Below are 15,619 nucleotides of genomic sequence, written 5' to 3'. Positions count from 1 at the left end.
TAAATAGCCTCACTGCTGTATCTCACTCCCATTTTATTCTTCATCACAAACATTCTACTCTACAACCAACTAAATTCAACCTGCTCTACCCAAGCTATGAAGATTACTCTCCTACTCACAACCATTGCCGCTAGATAGCCTCCACGTAACGAACCTTATGTTACACAATCCCACTGACTCAGAACTAGTGCGCCTATTGTGTCAGGCCTAATGTCCTTTCAATGTATTGCGACTCCACCCAGCAATGGGAGGACTGTAGTAATCGCAGTGCGGTAGTGCTCGGGAAGAGGAACTACCTGTCATGATAAGCTCTCAAACACGAACACTGTACGTATTCACACGGAAAGTAATAAAATCATTAGTGTGAACAATGACTAACAAACCGCCTCTGCGGTTAGTACCTCGTCTAAAGACCCCGGTCCGATGCTGATTGTGCCAGTTTTGAAGGCCATCCAGTCGGATTCCGTTTCCGTGCTGTCTGTATCAACCACAACGGCGGCGGATGCCCTTCTTAAAACTCTTGTTATGGCAACACTGCAACTATACTCTGAACTCGGGCACGGCAAGACCAACCCTCGTGCCAAAGGAAGCCACAGTCACGTACATAGTCTATATAGTCTCATCTGAACCTTGCGTTACTCATCAAGGTTTTGTCTTATCCACTCTAATTTATACATATTTTGTGCCCATCTGTGAAAACCCTGGCGAATACCTACTCTTTATACAAGATCCTACACCGTTCTTTGTGTATTTCTCTCTCGGAAATCTCTCTTACACTAGTAGTGTTTTATTGCATGGGGTTCGGGACATTATAAGCCTCTAACTACGTATCACCTGAACGATGCAGCTTTATTAACGAAACTCACCTAGTTCTGTGCTCTACGGCGGTTAGAATACGAAAAGCCGGGCGGCTTCTACAAATCAGGACAATCAGTTGCTGTTTAACTGCATGATTTCATCAAGTAACAAGTCATTCCTGTAGCGAAAGCAGCTCGTTGAGGGATTAACAACTTGCTCGGAATGCTACCTTGACACCGGATTTTACTAGTTCGCAAGCTTTTAGAAAGATACAAAGGGGCTTATAAAAGGCCTGAGGAAGTCTAAGGTGGTACACATTGATACGTAGCCTAACAGCGGCTTGTAGTATTGCAAGTTAAGCAAGTAAACAACGACGAAAGAAATTAAGTCTGTGGAGAGGTAAAGAGTCGAGGTGTGTATTCCAAGAAAATATAGGCTATGCGGTAGGAATTGATGCAGTTGGGTGGGAGAAAGTGGCGTTGACGTTCCATTACAAGTGTTGTTCCGTTACGAGGGTGTCGCAGTGTCAGAGGGTCAGTCGGATATGGACCAGGCTGACCCGGATCACATGATCCGTCTGATTTCCACCGGATTCATCTGATAAGATTAGATTGAAGGAATGACGAACCAGATGAAGGCTGGGTTGGATTACCGAATGGAGTTAGGCTTAGATGAGAAGTATATAGTTTGACTGGATCGTTGGTTTAGATTAGCAGATGTATCAGTCCACCATTTGTTCGAAGTTCCTCCAGCTACAGGAGAGAGGCTAGACGCTAATGAGATTTTCTGTTTGATATCCTTCAAAACGGCCCGAAGATTTGGAATGCCGGTCAGACAAACAAAGGAGTTATTTATGGGTGCACACATTTTGATACAGCGGATAGGTACAATGAATAATTTCTTGAACGCTGGTCAATTGATCAGGTGTATTAGACCGTTCATAAAACGCTACTCTAGCGAGTTAGTGTAAGCAGTGGGGCCAGATTAATGGCAAAGAGTAGACGATCATGCGATAAGAAGTCAAATAGACATGCAATAAGCAAGGACTGCCTCTAGTATGACGCTGTCTATCTCTCTTTAAGCCGATTACGTAATGATTCTCTTATTCTAGCTTAGGCTGTTCTCTAAGCTTTGTTTTCGCTTCTCTCTTCTTCTTCTTTTCTGTCTTTCTTCTCTACTTTCTCTTTCTTCTTACTTTTTTTAAAGAGTAAGAAGAAAGCAAAAAGAGAACAGAGACATAGCGAAAAGAAAGAAGAAGAAGAAGAAGAAGAGAGAGTTTGGAGAGGTGGAGAAGGGAGAAGGGAGAGACTAGGGAGAAAAAGAAGGGAGAAGATAAACAAGAGAGGCGTATTTTATACTTGTTTTTCATTGTTCTATCTTACCGGAGAAAAAATTATTAAATCTTTTAGTATATACGCTAAGCAAGGACCTCTGCTTACTACGTGTCAGTTTAAATTTTTATCGCGTGGTCATTAAAACTTTTCCTAGATTACTTCTCAGAGCACGGAACACTTCGGTGATTTACGAGGGGAAACTACCGCGGTTGACTAGAGGCTAGTAGATAGCAGATTGGTTGGTGGACTGAAAGAAACTAATTAGTAAGAGGATCACCATGTCCTCTTTGAATGAAGATCCCTTGACTCTCTTTCCTATCTCAGCCTAAAGCTGAATCTCAGTCTTAATTACATACATATATAAATCCCTCTCTCTCACTTTTCACGGATATGGTGTCTTCACTAAACCATCAACTTATCAATAACCAGAATCTGCTATCCAAACCTATACTTCGTCTACCCATCAAACCAACATGAAAAGCCTCTCCACCCTCATTATTCTTCTCACTGTCAGTGCGGTATCTGCCAGAACCTGTATTGGGGGGGCCATGGCATGCCATTGTACGTTTCACACTGCATAGTATGCATACATGTATCAGTGCTTTGGCTAACTGCATTCAAGATGGAGACAGATCCTGCCTGAAACAGTGCTACCATGGCTGCGATTGCGATGACACACACACCTTTGACGGAGTACTATATGGCTTGAGTAGTAGGGAGTGCACGGTGTTGATCAATCCTGAAGTTGGTGATGATTGTTAGGCTGGCGTTATGGCGTGGCTATAGAGGACCTGAAGAAGAAGGCTCTAAAGTTGAACTGAGTGAGTAGTACGCAAGGCTTGTAGAGCGTGGGGAGGAGTATTTTGGAAAGTCTTTATACCACCTTAACCCTGAGAGGTATTAACAACTATCTTTTAATTTTGGACAGTTTCCTGGTACACTGGAAATCTTCTGCTGTAAATCCTCCCACTTTCTTACCCCTCTTGGTACTCATTACTGCCTGTTAAATCAAATGATCTTCTGGACAAGAACGAGTTTGCGTTCAACCCCCTCTTGACTCTGTTTTTGAGGTAGATGTTTCCAGCAGCTTTGAAAGTAAGAATATCATGGGTAGGGACATTGTATAGCACTATGATAAAGCGTTGAAGATAAAATGGTCCAAAGAAATGCGGAAGTTCAAGAACAAAGCCACATTAGCTCCGAGAAAGCTTCCAAATTGCCATTTTGGCTAATATCACTAGCCCCCGCGGTGTTTAGTGACTTTTAACCGCTGCTGTATGTTTTTGAATTCATCAATGTTCTTTTTGAAGCCCTTTTTTTTTTACAAAAAAAACATACCTGACGTGCATCACGTGGCATGATCAATCGTACGCACCATGTTACAGCCACTAAACCACCATGGCAAAGCCCGGGATACAAATTTCCAGCTCTGAGGAGATGTAATAGTAGTAGTGGTCTGCAACCTTTGTGCATGCTCCTGCAAACAACAACTCTGCTATGAACTCATCATACAACCTAGATGTTCGCTATGCTGCAATCAGCAGTGACCATTGTAGACATGTCTGACTCGGGTGTAGATTTCAACTGACCCTAGTCTCAGTAGATGCATTGTTTTTGTCAGTATATGAAGCACTCCATCACAATGGCAAATAGGCATTCATCATGTATAATTACACTCGACTGTCTAACTGAGGTTGAATGTACTACAAGGTCCAGCTCTCCTTTTGCACAACAATCTACTCCTCAATTGTCTTGACGCACTCCCATCCGCCACTGAGCCGCTCCTTCCAGAGACTGACCCTGTTATCGCCAGTGCTCACGGCCAAGGCGTTGCCACTCAAGCTCCAGCTGACACGCCAGGCAGCGGCATCAACATCGAGCTTAGTGCGCTTCCATTCGCCTCGCAAGTCCGAAGAGGTCCAGATGATGACAGTTTTATCCTGGGAGGCAGAGGCAATGTATGACTTTGACAAAACAGTGGGTGACCAGGCCACGTCGCGCACCCAGTCCAGGTGACCACCCGGGAGTATCTGCAGGTTTTGCCAGCTGCCGCTGTCGGGGCTGAATTCCCAGATTTTGACCTGGCAGTCACTTCCACCAGTCACCAACCGCCTTGCCGCCACTTGGTTGCCGCCCGCGCTGACGACTTGTCCAGGCGCAATAGCAGGAGCCCATGATACGCTGTTGACGCCACTTCCATGAGCCTGAAAAAGCTGATGTGTCCAGTTGTTGTCCTTGAATTCGAGTACGGAGACATTGCCATCGGTGGAAGCACATGCGAGTAGGCAGCCTGCCTCGTGGGGTGCCCATGCGACAAGGTTGACCGAGGCAGTGTGAAGAGCGACCTCGTAAATCTTCTGCCAGCTGTTGGACTGCTCGCGCCAGATGAGGACCTTGCCGTCGTACGAGGAGGAGGCGAGGATGTTGCCGTACTTGGGGTGCGCCCATGCGACACTCCACACAGCACCTTCGTGTCTGTCAACGAGTAAGCGGTGAATTGTGACCTGGTTGCGCAGTCGTGGCTGGTTATGACGTACCCTCTGAGCGTCTCTACCAATGTGTGCTTGTCGCCTTCGACCTCGAAGATTTTGATTGTCTTGTCCGAAGAACAAGTCGCTAATCGTCGGCCATAGTAGTCCAGAACAGCATCATGCTATAACTTGTGAGCAGCCACCCCGAACATGCTGGTATTGTAATTGAGACGGCCATTGTGGCAGCAAGAGCGCCCTAACGGGGAAGACAGATGGGCAGACGGGCGTGTATGCAAACGTACTATCATGTCATCGTGGCCCGAGTTGGCTATAACGTTGGCCTGTGTTGCGACAATGGCGGGTTAGCGGGTTGGGTTGGTTGGGTGTTTGGCGGGGAAGGGTGTGCATACCATTTTTTTTGCTCTAAGCCAGTTGCGGGAGAGGAGAATCGGTGTAGAGGAAGGAGAGGGAGGATCAAAGTGCTCGAGGATCAGAGTGCGCAGGCAGCAGAATGGCGCGTCCAGACGTGTCCACAGCTTCAAAGTGTAAGTAGACGCTGCTGTGGCCTCAGTGCAGGGGTGCGCTGATGAGATTAGATTAGATCAGATCAGCCCGACGCGCTAGCAACAACGCTCATGGCCCGCGTCACATGCGACCACTACCTACTGTACGGGCATTCAACTAAGTCGCAGCACATACCATGGCATACTCGTCACCGCGCCATTCACAGCAATTCTATCAATACGACGCATCGACACCACCTCCCCCGCCGCCCAAGCCCGGACGTGCGAGTGGAACAGCAACGCCATCTCAGGGCCCTCCGCTGCCGCCCCCGCCAGGCCAGGCATCGTCATCTGGGGACCCGCAGCAGCACTCGCAGACACAGTATCAACAACCTGGACACCAAGTCTCGGACCAAGTAGCAGTGCCAGGACCAGAGGATGGATGGCTGCCGGATGTGCTCAAGGACAAGTCGTACGTCAGCTCTTGCATGTCGACAAGGCCTCTGCTAAGGTGACGGGTTAGGACCAAGGATCTGCATCATGTGCTGCAAACACCAGAACTACAGCATGCGATAATTCACAATCCCGAAACAAGACATGGCTCACTACCTGCATCGACGGCACCTTTGCAAACATTGCTAGCACAGAACATAGGACTTGCCGAATCACTCAAGCAGCTTGAAGCACACGTGCGGCACCAGCGCGATGACGTACAGTCACGTCTGCTGGCGATGCGTGCTTTGGAGCGGCAGTGGAGAGCAAAGCAGAGCGAGCAAGACGAAGCACTGCGCGAGTTCAGCCCACCTGCACTATATCAACGATTGAGTGCGGCAGTAGGCGAGCAAGAAGCCCTGTGCCGGGGGCTCGAGGAGAGTTTCCTGGATGGCGAGGGATTTGGCGGCGGAGAGGCCGTGGCCAGTGAGCGCGAAGTGACAGACTTTGTGCGCCGACTGAGAGAAGGGCGTAAGATTGCCTATCTCCGTGCGGAGCGGAAAGAGCGCTGGGATGAGGGCCGGGTTGGAGGTTGGCGATGAAGGAAGGGGTCATGGTTGCTCGGCATGAAGCGCGGCGGCGGGGCTCTTCGTATCGGAGCATTAAGCATGCCGCTGGGTGTGTACGACGTAAGATGGGCGGCCCCTAGTGTCAGATAAGGGTCACGGGCAAGGGCGGTCGGCGGAGGGGATGAGAATAGCACTGGGGGAGGGGAGGAGAGGGGCATTTGCATAATGGCAGCATGAGAGTTATGCAGGTCAGGGTCAAAGGTCCATTGCCGAGTGTGTGTGTGCGTGTGTGTGCGTGTGTGTGCAGGAGTCCGTGTGGCAAGTGCGACGACTGCAATCATGTTGCCTGACGGCGTGGGCGAGCGAGGTGGCGGCGGCGGCAGAGGATGATGGGTTTGGCCAGCAGGATTAGATTGCGCTTCAGGGGCCGTGTTCATGTCGTCGTGGTTGTGGTGGTGGTGCGATGCGGCGGCGACGAGCACAGCCCGCCGTTCGCGGGCGAGGGTGCCAGGCTTGGCGCAGGCCACCCCATTCGGGCGGCGGACGAAATTGCACTTGCGTGCGCGAGCCAGCGGCGCCATGGCTGGCCCTTGGCCAATGCAAGCCACCCGTTGCGGGCGGGCGTCGTGGTGGTCGTGTGCCCCAGAATAGCAAGGCGGTGGGTGGTGTGCCATGTCGACTGCTTATCGTCTGTCAGGTTGCTGCAATCCAGCAGCGCAGCCGAGACCCCAAGGGCCCCAAGGAGGCAGGCCGTTCGTCTGAGAGCCTTGCGGAGCGTTTCACGGCCTCATCCTTTGACGTCCACCACCCCCGCCACCGCACACGTCAAGCTCGAGCCGGAGCGCGCGACACATGCCAGGCTCGCCAGGCTCACCAGACTCATGCCGGCTGTCCATTTGCATGCCCGCCATCGCACCCAGGACACCCTCATGTCGAGCATCCCGACTTAGCCAGGCACCATCGCCAATTGGCCGGATAAAAAAAAAGGCGTGTACCTGCAGATCCGAGCGCAGCCCCCCAGCTGCCCCCTGGCACGGCACGCATTCTCGACTCAGGCAGCGCGAACTGCCCATGACAGGCCTGGTCCGCACGCACAAGCGCCGCCCTCCAGCCAATTCGCGCGCGGTGATCTGCCCAGACGACGCTCCCCAAGCGCCGCGTCTGGCCACTCCTGGCCCTAATCCTGCTAGTAAACTCTCCTTTTGCCAGCAACCGTCTTTGGCGACCCCCTCGACTTTCATCAAGCTCCCCCATTTGTGCAAGGTCATGTACCTACATATCCGTGTCGCGGGGGAATAACACGACAATATGCAAACCGTCCAAGCGTCCAGCGCCGACACGCGCCCTCTGCCAGCCTCGCCGCCACGCCAAAAGGCCTCTTCCCTCGCCTCCATTGCCATTTCATCCTTTGCTGCCTTTCGGTCCCAGGCTCCCCAACCTGCTGCTCCTCCTCCTCCTTTCGGCCTCCAGTCGCCGCCCGTCCGCAGAAAGCCCTTGCCTGTAGACTCGCCCATTGCAGGCCGCTTTCCTGTCGATCAGTTCAATAGGCCAATTGCTACTACTGCCGCACCATCGCTTAATAGCAGCCTCGCACCGCCTGTCACTGACGAAGACCTCTTCGTCCCTCGCAATCTTGACGAGTAAGCTCTCCCGCCGCTGCCCGCCTGTGCCTCCCCTGCCCTAGCTAACACCTCTCCAAAGTAACCCACATGGACGGACCCCTCTAACGGAAACTACGCCGCAGCCTGCATCCACGTCCCCTAAAAGCTTCCCTGTGACGCCCACCCTGCCAGACCCAAGGCATGACCGACCAGCCAGCAGCATACACCCCCACCAGCAGAGCAGGTCAGACGCCCTAAAGGCATTTGGCATCAGCGGAATACACACCCGCTCTCCTACCATGCCGAATATGCCATTGTACAACACCGCAAACAACGTACAACGACCACAACCAAAGTTAGACATAGACGGCGCTACAGACGACTTCATGGACACCTACTCCTACAGCCCCGAAGGAGACTCGCGATCAAAGCAAAACAACAAGCCCAAGTCCCCGGGAGGAGGAGGTTTCACCTCCTTCTTTGGCTGGAACTCCCGCGCTCAAAACGGCCCCGAGTCAGCGGGTACAGGCTATTCCGAACGCTCTCCAAACTTAGACTCCCCACGCTTCAGCAGATCTAACAAGGCCAAGCCCATCGGCCTAGATATACCAGCTGCCAACTCCATGGGTTCATACTTCAACATCCCCGGAACCCCACTTTTATCTTCTTCGCCGCAGATGAATGCTCATGTCGAGGAGCTGGAGCGCGAGCTGCGCGAGGTCAGCTCCGAGCTCGCTGCCTCGATTCAAAGAGAGATGGAACTCGAGGATGAGGTGGAGCGGTGGAAAGCCGAAAGCTCTACTGGCATCTCAGATAACCGACGGACCAGTGACTACTACTCAGACTCCGGCACCAGCTCTGTTCGATTCCCCATTACCGATCCAGAATCCAAGCTTGAGGAGCTGGACACGCAACGTAGGAAAGCCGAGCAAGAGCGCGCTTCTCTCAAAGTACGCATGGCTGAGCGCTTACAAGAAGAGCTTCGCCGACGCCGAGATCTTGAAGAGCAAGTGCAACAGCTTGAGGACCAGGTTAGCAATAAATCTAGAGTAGGCTCAGTCGTCGAAGCACCACAGGTCAAAGAGCTGGCACTGTCGCTTGAAGATGCCAAAAGGCGTCTGGCTGAGGAGCGGCAGGTTAAGGAGAACTTTGAAGATCTCCTGACAGCCCTCCGTGAAGAACTGGAGAAGCACCGCAACGAGGCTGACAACTTGCGCGACGAAGTCGTTCCACAGCTCAGGGCTCGACTAGAAGTCTTGGAGGCAGATGCCGCCGATACTGAAAAACTCGTCTACGAGTCCACCCGCATGCAGCAAGAGATCAAACAATTACGAAGCGAAAATGAATCGCTCGCCAAAGCCCGAAAACAGCAGCTTTTGCAACAACAGGGACAACCCGTTCAATTTCAATCAATTGCCGAGGAAGCAGACATCACGCCCCTATCAAACATGCGCGTTGGTCTGACACGCTCAAACTCACTAGCTCGTAGTTCTGCTGGTCTCAATTCCAAGAGGGGTTCACTGTCACGGTCCAATTCTGTCAAGGATAGGTCAGGTGACATGTCTCCTGTAGGTGCACCGGCAGTCAGCAACCCAATGAAGGAACTCGAGGAGCAGCGAGATGCGCTACACAAAGCATTGAAACATCTGCTCCAACGACAGGAGATGCAGCAAAGAGAGTTCCAGCGACGCATTAGGGAGGTAGAGGCCGAAAGGGATGCTGCTCTAAACCTCACTCCCCGACGGACTGCGTTCCACAAGGAGGTCACGGGACTGCGACGAGAGGTCGATTCTCTTCGACGCCGTGCAGATGAAGCACTTGAGCAGAAATGGCAGTGTGAAAAGGGCTTGGGTGGATTGCGAATGGATCTGGATCGTGCTCAGCAAGAAACCAGCTCGCTCCGTGATCTTCTCCGAGAACACGACATCACGATACCTGAAATCCGCATCGAAAACGAACCCATGGCCTTGGACAAGGCTTACAACGAGCTGCGAACTACGCACGCGCTGTCTCTTGCTCGTGTGAAACAGCTAGAAACAAGTGACGCAGACTCGCTTGGGGCGGCTAGCGCTGAAACAGAGAGAACGCTGGACCTGCTCAAGCAGAGCATCTCTGATGCCGAGGCCGAACGTGATTACGCCCAACGCGAAGCTGAGCAATACCGCCAGCAAGCGCGTGCCCTCCAACAATCCGAGATTGAACACCTCGGCAAGGAGCAGCAACTCAGCAGGGAGCTGTTTGCTGCCGCTACCCGAATGGACGAACTCTCCAACAAGATTCAAAACCAGCTGACTGCCAACAACGCTCTGCGAGGACGTCTCACTGAGGCTATCATCCGCGGAGAACAGGAGCAGCAAAAGTCGACCGACCAGATTGTCCAGCTCGAAAAGAGGCTCAAGGCGGCAGAGGACAAGGTCATGCTTGCCCAACAGTCATCGGAAGAGGCAATTGCACGTCACGAAGGCGAGGTGCAAGCTCTCAAGGAGGGCCATACTAACCACCTGCGCCGCGTCAAGTCTGGACTACTCAGTCCCTCTGCCTTTTCTCCCAAGTTGCCACCATCTCCCGTCTTTGCCCAGAAGTCGCCCCGTCTGACGGTAACGACGAGCGGACCGGCCATGACATTTGCTGAGGCCACTAAGACGGAGATGCTCGAGAAGCGAGTAGAGGAGCTCGAGAAGGCTCTCCGAGATGCTGATCACGAAATGGAAGAAGTTGTCGGCCGCATGAACCTCGCTCAGATGGAGGTGGCCGACCTGCAGTTTGAGAGGTATGTCTTTTGCAGATGAAGAAAACTTGATGATTGCCACTGACATTTGGATAGGGACGAGGCCATGAGGCAAACCCGAGGACTTCAAGCTGAGATTCTTGCCGAGCGCGAAAAAGTCAAGGCCTTGATGGTCACAACTGCATAAGCCGCTTTAACGATGAGACTGCGACACTTACCCACTACGTAATGTTTTTTTTCCTACCAACCGCCAGCCCTCTTCGAGACGACTATAGTGTCTCAGGCATACACCCTTATTGCATCTTTGGCGTTTCCCAACGACCCATTGCATTTACATGGGTGCCACGATCATACGTATACTACACTTCACCTTTACATATCTTGTCTTATTAAATACCTTTGCCTGTGGGCAGTCGGCAGCCTTCGGCCGACAATGTTCTATACCCGTTGGCGGTCAGTGTTACGCGACCTTTCTATATCCGACCCGCGGCAGTCTATCGAGGAGAGTGACCGGAGGGGGGCTTTATTTGGGAGCATTTTGCTCAATGTGGATGGATCTGTACCCTCGCGCAGGGTTCTGCATGTTGTAGTTGTACTATAATAATGGTGTAATGGATGATGGTCGAATGTCGCTCAATCACAATGCCTTTGTCTGTACTTGTGTCAGTAGCCACGTGTTACTACATACACGTGCCTTAGTTGGGAGTATATCGCCACCACACAAAGTGGCGTGCCATGGCTTTGTCTCACTGATCCATGCTGCCTTCTCGCGTGGCTGCTTTGGTTGAGTTTTGCGTATTTGCGTGTGCCGTTAGCTGGGCCGATGGCGGTGGGCGGTGGCGTGCGTACGTATCGATATAGTAGGGAGCTCGCCGTTGTCGATTTCTGGGGCCTCGAGGCGTATGCGCATACACATGTCAGTATGTACTTGGCGACGGCAACTGTGCAGCCATGACTCGATCTGGCCGTGGGGACTGAAGCAGAATGAATAAGGCTGTATACAAGCGTGACCATAATCCCGGAGTTGGGCAACAAACGGCTTTTTGAAACGCACCGAGTTGCTGTTGGCCATGTCTGTTCCCCGCCTGAAGTTGGTCCCTGCGCCCTAAACTTATCCCTGACCGAGCTACTGCGGCAGTCCCCAGCACCTCCCTCTTCTTGCCAGCAGCGCGCTGAAGATTCCTCAGTAGTCGCCGTGGATCTTTCCTCAATCCCGTGAGCCTGTGGCACTGCTGCTCCCCTTGTCCAGGCATATCGCCCATCTTACTGCTTGTCTCGAGCCCGACTTGATACCCATCATTCACTACACCGACTCCCCCCTCAAGAGCGATTGCGGAGGCCCACCATGAGCAACAACAACAACAATCAGCAGTCTAACCGGCTCCAACTCAACTTTGGCTTCAATAACGGTGACCGCAACAATCAGTACCAGCAGGAAGCCGGTAGAGCATTCCCCACAACCCCCTCGACCTTCCCGCAACCTGTGTACCCGAATCAGGCTGGTCAGCAAGAGGTCTGGGGTGCTCAGCAACAAGGCAATGGCTATGGCAGCGGCGGCTACTTCATGAATCCCTATCAGCAAGCGCAATACCAGGGACAACAGGGCAACCTCCAGGGCCAAGGTAGCCAGCGTTTTGATCAAAGTGCCAACGGCTTAGCCCAACAACTCTCACACCAGCATCTCGGAGGCGGCCGCTCAGGAAGTCCTTATGGCCGCCAAGGCTCTCCAAACCCTACGCGTCCCCGTACAGCAGACAACAGATATGGCTATGGAAGTCAGGGCGGCTCGGGTCCACGACCGTCTTCACTCTACGATGAAGAGGCGCCCCAAAGGAACCCCGGCAAATACTCGGAGAATGTAGAAAAGCAGGCCATGGTGTCCAAAAGCCTCATCAACACCTTCTTCAAGGACAGTGTCCAGCGAGCACGCGACAGGAACCAAAGGTGGGATTTTGCCCCATTCCCTACATGCATCAGACTAACCATGGTGTAGAGCACTCGAACTCGAGGCCCTTATGAAGGAGCCATCCATCTCCGACAGCCGAAAAGCGAGCAAGGAAAATAGCATGCGCCGTGCCGAAGTCGAATACTTGCGATTCCTACGAACAAAAGAGAAGCCTGAGAACTTCACGACTCTCAAGATTATCGGCAAGGGTGCCTTTGGAGAGGTCAAGTTGGTCCAACGACGCAACGATGGCAAAGTCTATGCACTCAAGTCGCTTGTCAAGCAGGAAATGGTACACAACCACTCCAAGACCAAAAGCACACTCATCAGACTAACTCTGAATAGTTCAAGAAAGACCAGTTGGCGCACGTGCGTTCAGAGCGTGACATTCTCGCCGAGTCCGACAGCCCATGGGTTGTCAAACTACACACTACCTTCCAGGACAATACCTTCCTTTACATGCTCATGGAGTTCTTGCCAGGTGGTGATTTGATGACTATGCTCATCAAGTATGAAATCTTCACCGAGGATATCACACGTTTCTACATGGCTGAGATTACTCTTGCAATTGAAGCTGTCCATAAGCTTGGCTTCATACATCGGTATGTACTTTGGCAATCACGTTCCAAGATGGACTCACTAACACTCCCAAGTGATATTAAGCCTGACAACATTCTTCTCGACCGGGGCGGCCACATCAAGCTAACGGATTTTGGTCTGTCAACTGGTTTCCACAAGGAGCACGATGCTGGGTACTACAAGAAGCTGCTTGCTGGTGGCGCACACAAGTCAAACCGCGACAACCGACAGTCAATGAATCTCGACCAGATCCAGCTGACAGTCAGCAACCGTACTCAAATCAACACATGGCGTAAATCTCGCCGACAGCTCGCGTACTCCACCGTTGGTACCCCCGACTACATTGCGCCTGAGATCTTTAGCGGCCAGGGTTACGACTACAGCTGCGATTGGTGGTCGGTAGGCACAATTATGTTCGAGTGCCTTATCGGCTGGCCGCCGTTTTGCGCTGAAGAGCCTCATGATACTTACCGCAAGATTGTCGACTGGCCGCGCAACCTGCACTTCCCTCCAGACCAACAGCTTGGTGCCGAGGCCGAAGACTTTGTTCGAAGGTATGTCTTTGGATAAGTTCTCGTAGCTATTCTAGTTCATGACTAACAAACGTAGACTGATCTGTGATGCTGATCACCGTCTTGGTCGTATTGGCGGCGCCAACGAAATCAAGCAGCACCCCTTCTTCCGCGGCGTGTCATGGGATGGCTTGCGCCGCATTCGCGCACCTTTCGAGCCCAAGCTGCAGTCAAATATTGACACGCAATACTTCCCTATTGACGAGATTGACCAAAACGATACATCGGCTGCTCACAGGGCGCAGGCAGCACAGGCAGGTGAAGACGAGTACGCGACGAGCTTGCCATTCATTGGATACACATATAAGCGGTTCGATGCCTTCCGCGGCTCGTAGGCGCAATAGTTCTCATACCCACATCATCTGAGCTCACATTCTTCACGTGCTTGTATCTTCTCTGCACACCCTGCCTTTCCCTGGCGGACCGACGCGACGGGCGCACAGTCATATTAAGCTATTTCAATTATGTTTCTAGGATATGTTTTGAGCTCAAGCTGTCTTTTGAACGTTTTTTTTTATATCAAAACCAAAGCGAAAGTAAAGTTTTTTTTCAATGCATTGTTGCTAGGAAGATGTAGGCGAAAGGGTGTGGATAAGACAGGAATTGAAAGAGTTTACTACAGAAGATATAAATGTTATCTGAATCATTTTGAGCTGTGTCTGGAACTTGACCGTGTTGGTGCGTCCTTGCTCTATTGGTACTGAACAGCTGAAAGCCCGTACTAAGAAAGGTACGACCTACTCCCGTTGCTTTAATGTGAGGGTTCGATCTGTTGTACCGTTCCCATTCTCGAGGTAACAGCGGTGCTTTCTTGTTATCCGTTCCAACGCCATACACCGTCCTTATGGGGACCGGATGTCCCCGCTGGTAAAGTATTACATCCACCATAGCTGCCTTTTCAAATCTCCCGTCGACTTGTTTATTCCAAATATTGCCTCACATCGTGTGAACCCCATGTTCTCTCTCTCTCTCTCTCTCGCGTTGACGCACATGAAAACCGCTTGGTCGTGTGCGCTCGCCTCATCGCGCCTCAAACTGCACCATACTGTGTTTGCCATATTGTCAGCCTTTGTACACTCATACGCCCAAACCTTTCTCATGTTTTCCACGGCTTTCCCCAGGTAACACTGGGACAACGCAGGACAAAGAGGAAAACTAATCTTACCGGTTCGTCCTCTGCTTGTACAAAACGCGATGACCGCAGTTGCGGCAGCGAATTGGCTCGCCGCGCTTAAGCGGGACGTCCATGTCGCAGTCGCCGCACTTGTAGTGGACGGTTCGAGCGGTTGCGTCGACGGTTGTGGTTTGGTTGTCTGTGGTGTTGCCGCCGGAGTATTGCTGTGACATTTTTGTTTTATTTGATTTCTTTTGGATTGATGGTTGTTCTTGCTGAGCGAGAAGGTGGAGCGCGGTATGGTAGTGTGTGGTAGTGTGTGGGTGCGTGGAGAAGGTGCAAGTGGAAGAGAAGGGAAAATGAAAGGCGATGATGGAACTAAGGTTCCAGGCGCAAAACGCAGGGTAGCCGTCGCGATGGCACGTGCCTTATCGATTGTGGGTTGGAGGATTGGGCTTGGCGTTGGCGTTGGCGCAGCTGCTTGAGAGATGGGTAGGTGGATAGTATGGATAGTGATAGTCTTGCTTAAGGTAGTTAATGCCCCATGAGTTATACTGGAGATGCTTAAGAGGCGGAGAGAATTATACCAAGCCTTGAAATGGGTAGTCATGATTCTGGGCTATTTGGGTCTGAGCTTGACTGAAGAAGCATTTTTTTGACAACAGGATATTATATTGCATTTTAGCAGCGAATAACTGTAGGATGGATCATATGAGCGCGTTGGTTCCTCACCAGCAATCATCTCATCTTCAACCCAATGCATGGCTATTTCGTATCCTTGGCTATATACATACACATTTATTTTGCCGAAAATGGAAGTTGTTGCAAGATCTATACCCATATTGAAGGAGACTCATTAGAATGGATAGCTGATCAGTACGAATGCTCATACTTGATGAACAGCATGAGATGGAATTGTCGCGAAATGCTTGGGAACGATGATGGGTCACAGGTGGGATATCCACCGCACTAT

The 15,619-nt window shown here is 51.5% G+C and overlaps 4 protein-coding genes across 4 annotated transcripts; 2 read left to right on the top strand and 2 right to left on the bottom strand.

Moving 5' to 3' along the window:
* Nucleotides 1–3,755: 3,755 nt before the first annotated feature.
* Nucleotides 3,756–5,166, bottom strand: PSV08DRAFT_409999 (WD40-repeat-containing domain protein). Its single transcript, XM_014226846.1, has 4 exons — nt 5,014–5,166; nt 4,906–4,944; nt 4,670–4,785; nt 3,756–4,607 (listed from the first exon to the last, which is right to left on the bottom strand). Exons 1-4 carry the CDS (start codon nt 5,014–5,016, stop codon nt 3,869–3,871), a joined length of 897 nt encoding a protein of 298 aa, XP_014082321.1. The 5' UTR covers nt 5,017–5,166; the 3' UTR covers nt 3,756–3,868.
* A 106-nt stretch (nt 5,167–5,272) lies between these two features.
* On the top strand, nt 5,273–11,076 carry PSV08DRAFT_409998 (intracellular protein transport-like protein). The gene is made up of 6 exons (XM_014226849.2): nt 5,273–5,596; nt 5,630–6,122; nt 7,163–7,232; nt 7,432–7,747; nt 7,809–10,478; nt 10,533–11,076. Exons 1-6 carry the CDS (start codon nt 5,304–5,306, stop codon nt 10,621–10,623), a joined length of 3,933 nt encoding a protein of 1,310 aa, XP_014082324.2. The 5' UTR covers nt 5,273–5,303; the 3' UTR covers nt 10,624–11,076.
* A 705-nt stretch (nt 11,077–11,781) lies between these two features.
* Nucleotides 11,782–13,867, top strand: PSV08DRAFT_180592 (kinase-like domain-containing protein; the record flags this gene model as incomplete). Its single annotated transcript, XM_014226851.1, has 5 exons — nt 11,782–12,380; nt 12,430–12,673; nt 12,727–12,983; nt 13,035–13,514; nt 13,570–13,867. 5 exons carry the CDS (start codon nt 11,782–11,784, stop codon nt 13,865–13,867), a joined length of 1,878 nt encoding a protein of 625 aa, XP_014082326.1.
* Nucleotides 13,868–14,121: 254 nt separating this feature from the next.
* Nucleotides 14,122–15,014, bottom strand: PSV08DRAFT_301126 (DNA directed RNA polymerase). Its single transcript, XM_014226852.2, has 2 exons — nt 14,698–15,014; nt 14,122–14,577 (listed from the first exon to the last, which is right to left on the bottom strand). Exons 1-2 carry the CDS (start codon nt 14,877–14,879, stop codon nt 14,553–14,555), a joined length of 207 nt encoding a protein of 68 aa, XP_014082327.1. The 5' UTR covers nt 14,880–15,014; the 3' UTR covers nt 14,122–14,552.
* Nucleotides 15,015–15,619: the final 605 nt, after the last annotated feature.

This window comes from Bipolaris maydis (genome assembly GCF_028858645.1).
Source record: "Bipolaris maydis strain C4 unplaced genomic scaffold PSV08scaffold_7, whole genome shotgun sequence".
NCBI classification, from domain to species: domain Eukaryota; kingdom Fungi; phylum Ascomycota; class Dothideomycetes; order Pleosporales; family Pleosporaceae; genus Bipolaris; species Bipolaris maydis.
The sequence above is the reverse complement of the archived record's forward strand: the minus strand, read 5'-3'. Positions and strand labels throughout refer to the sequence as shown.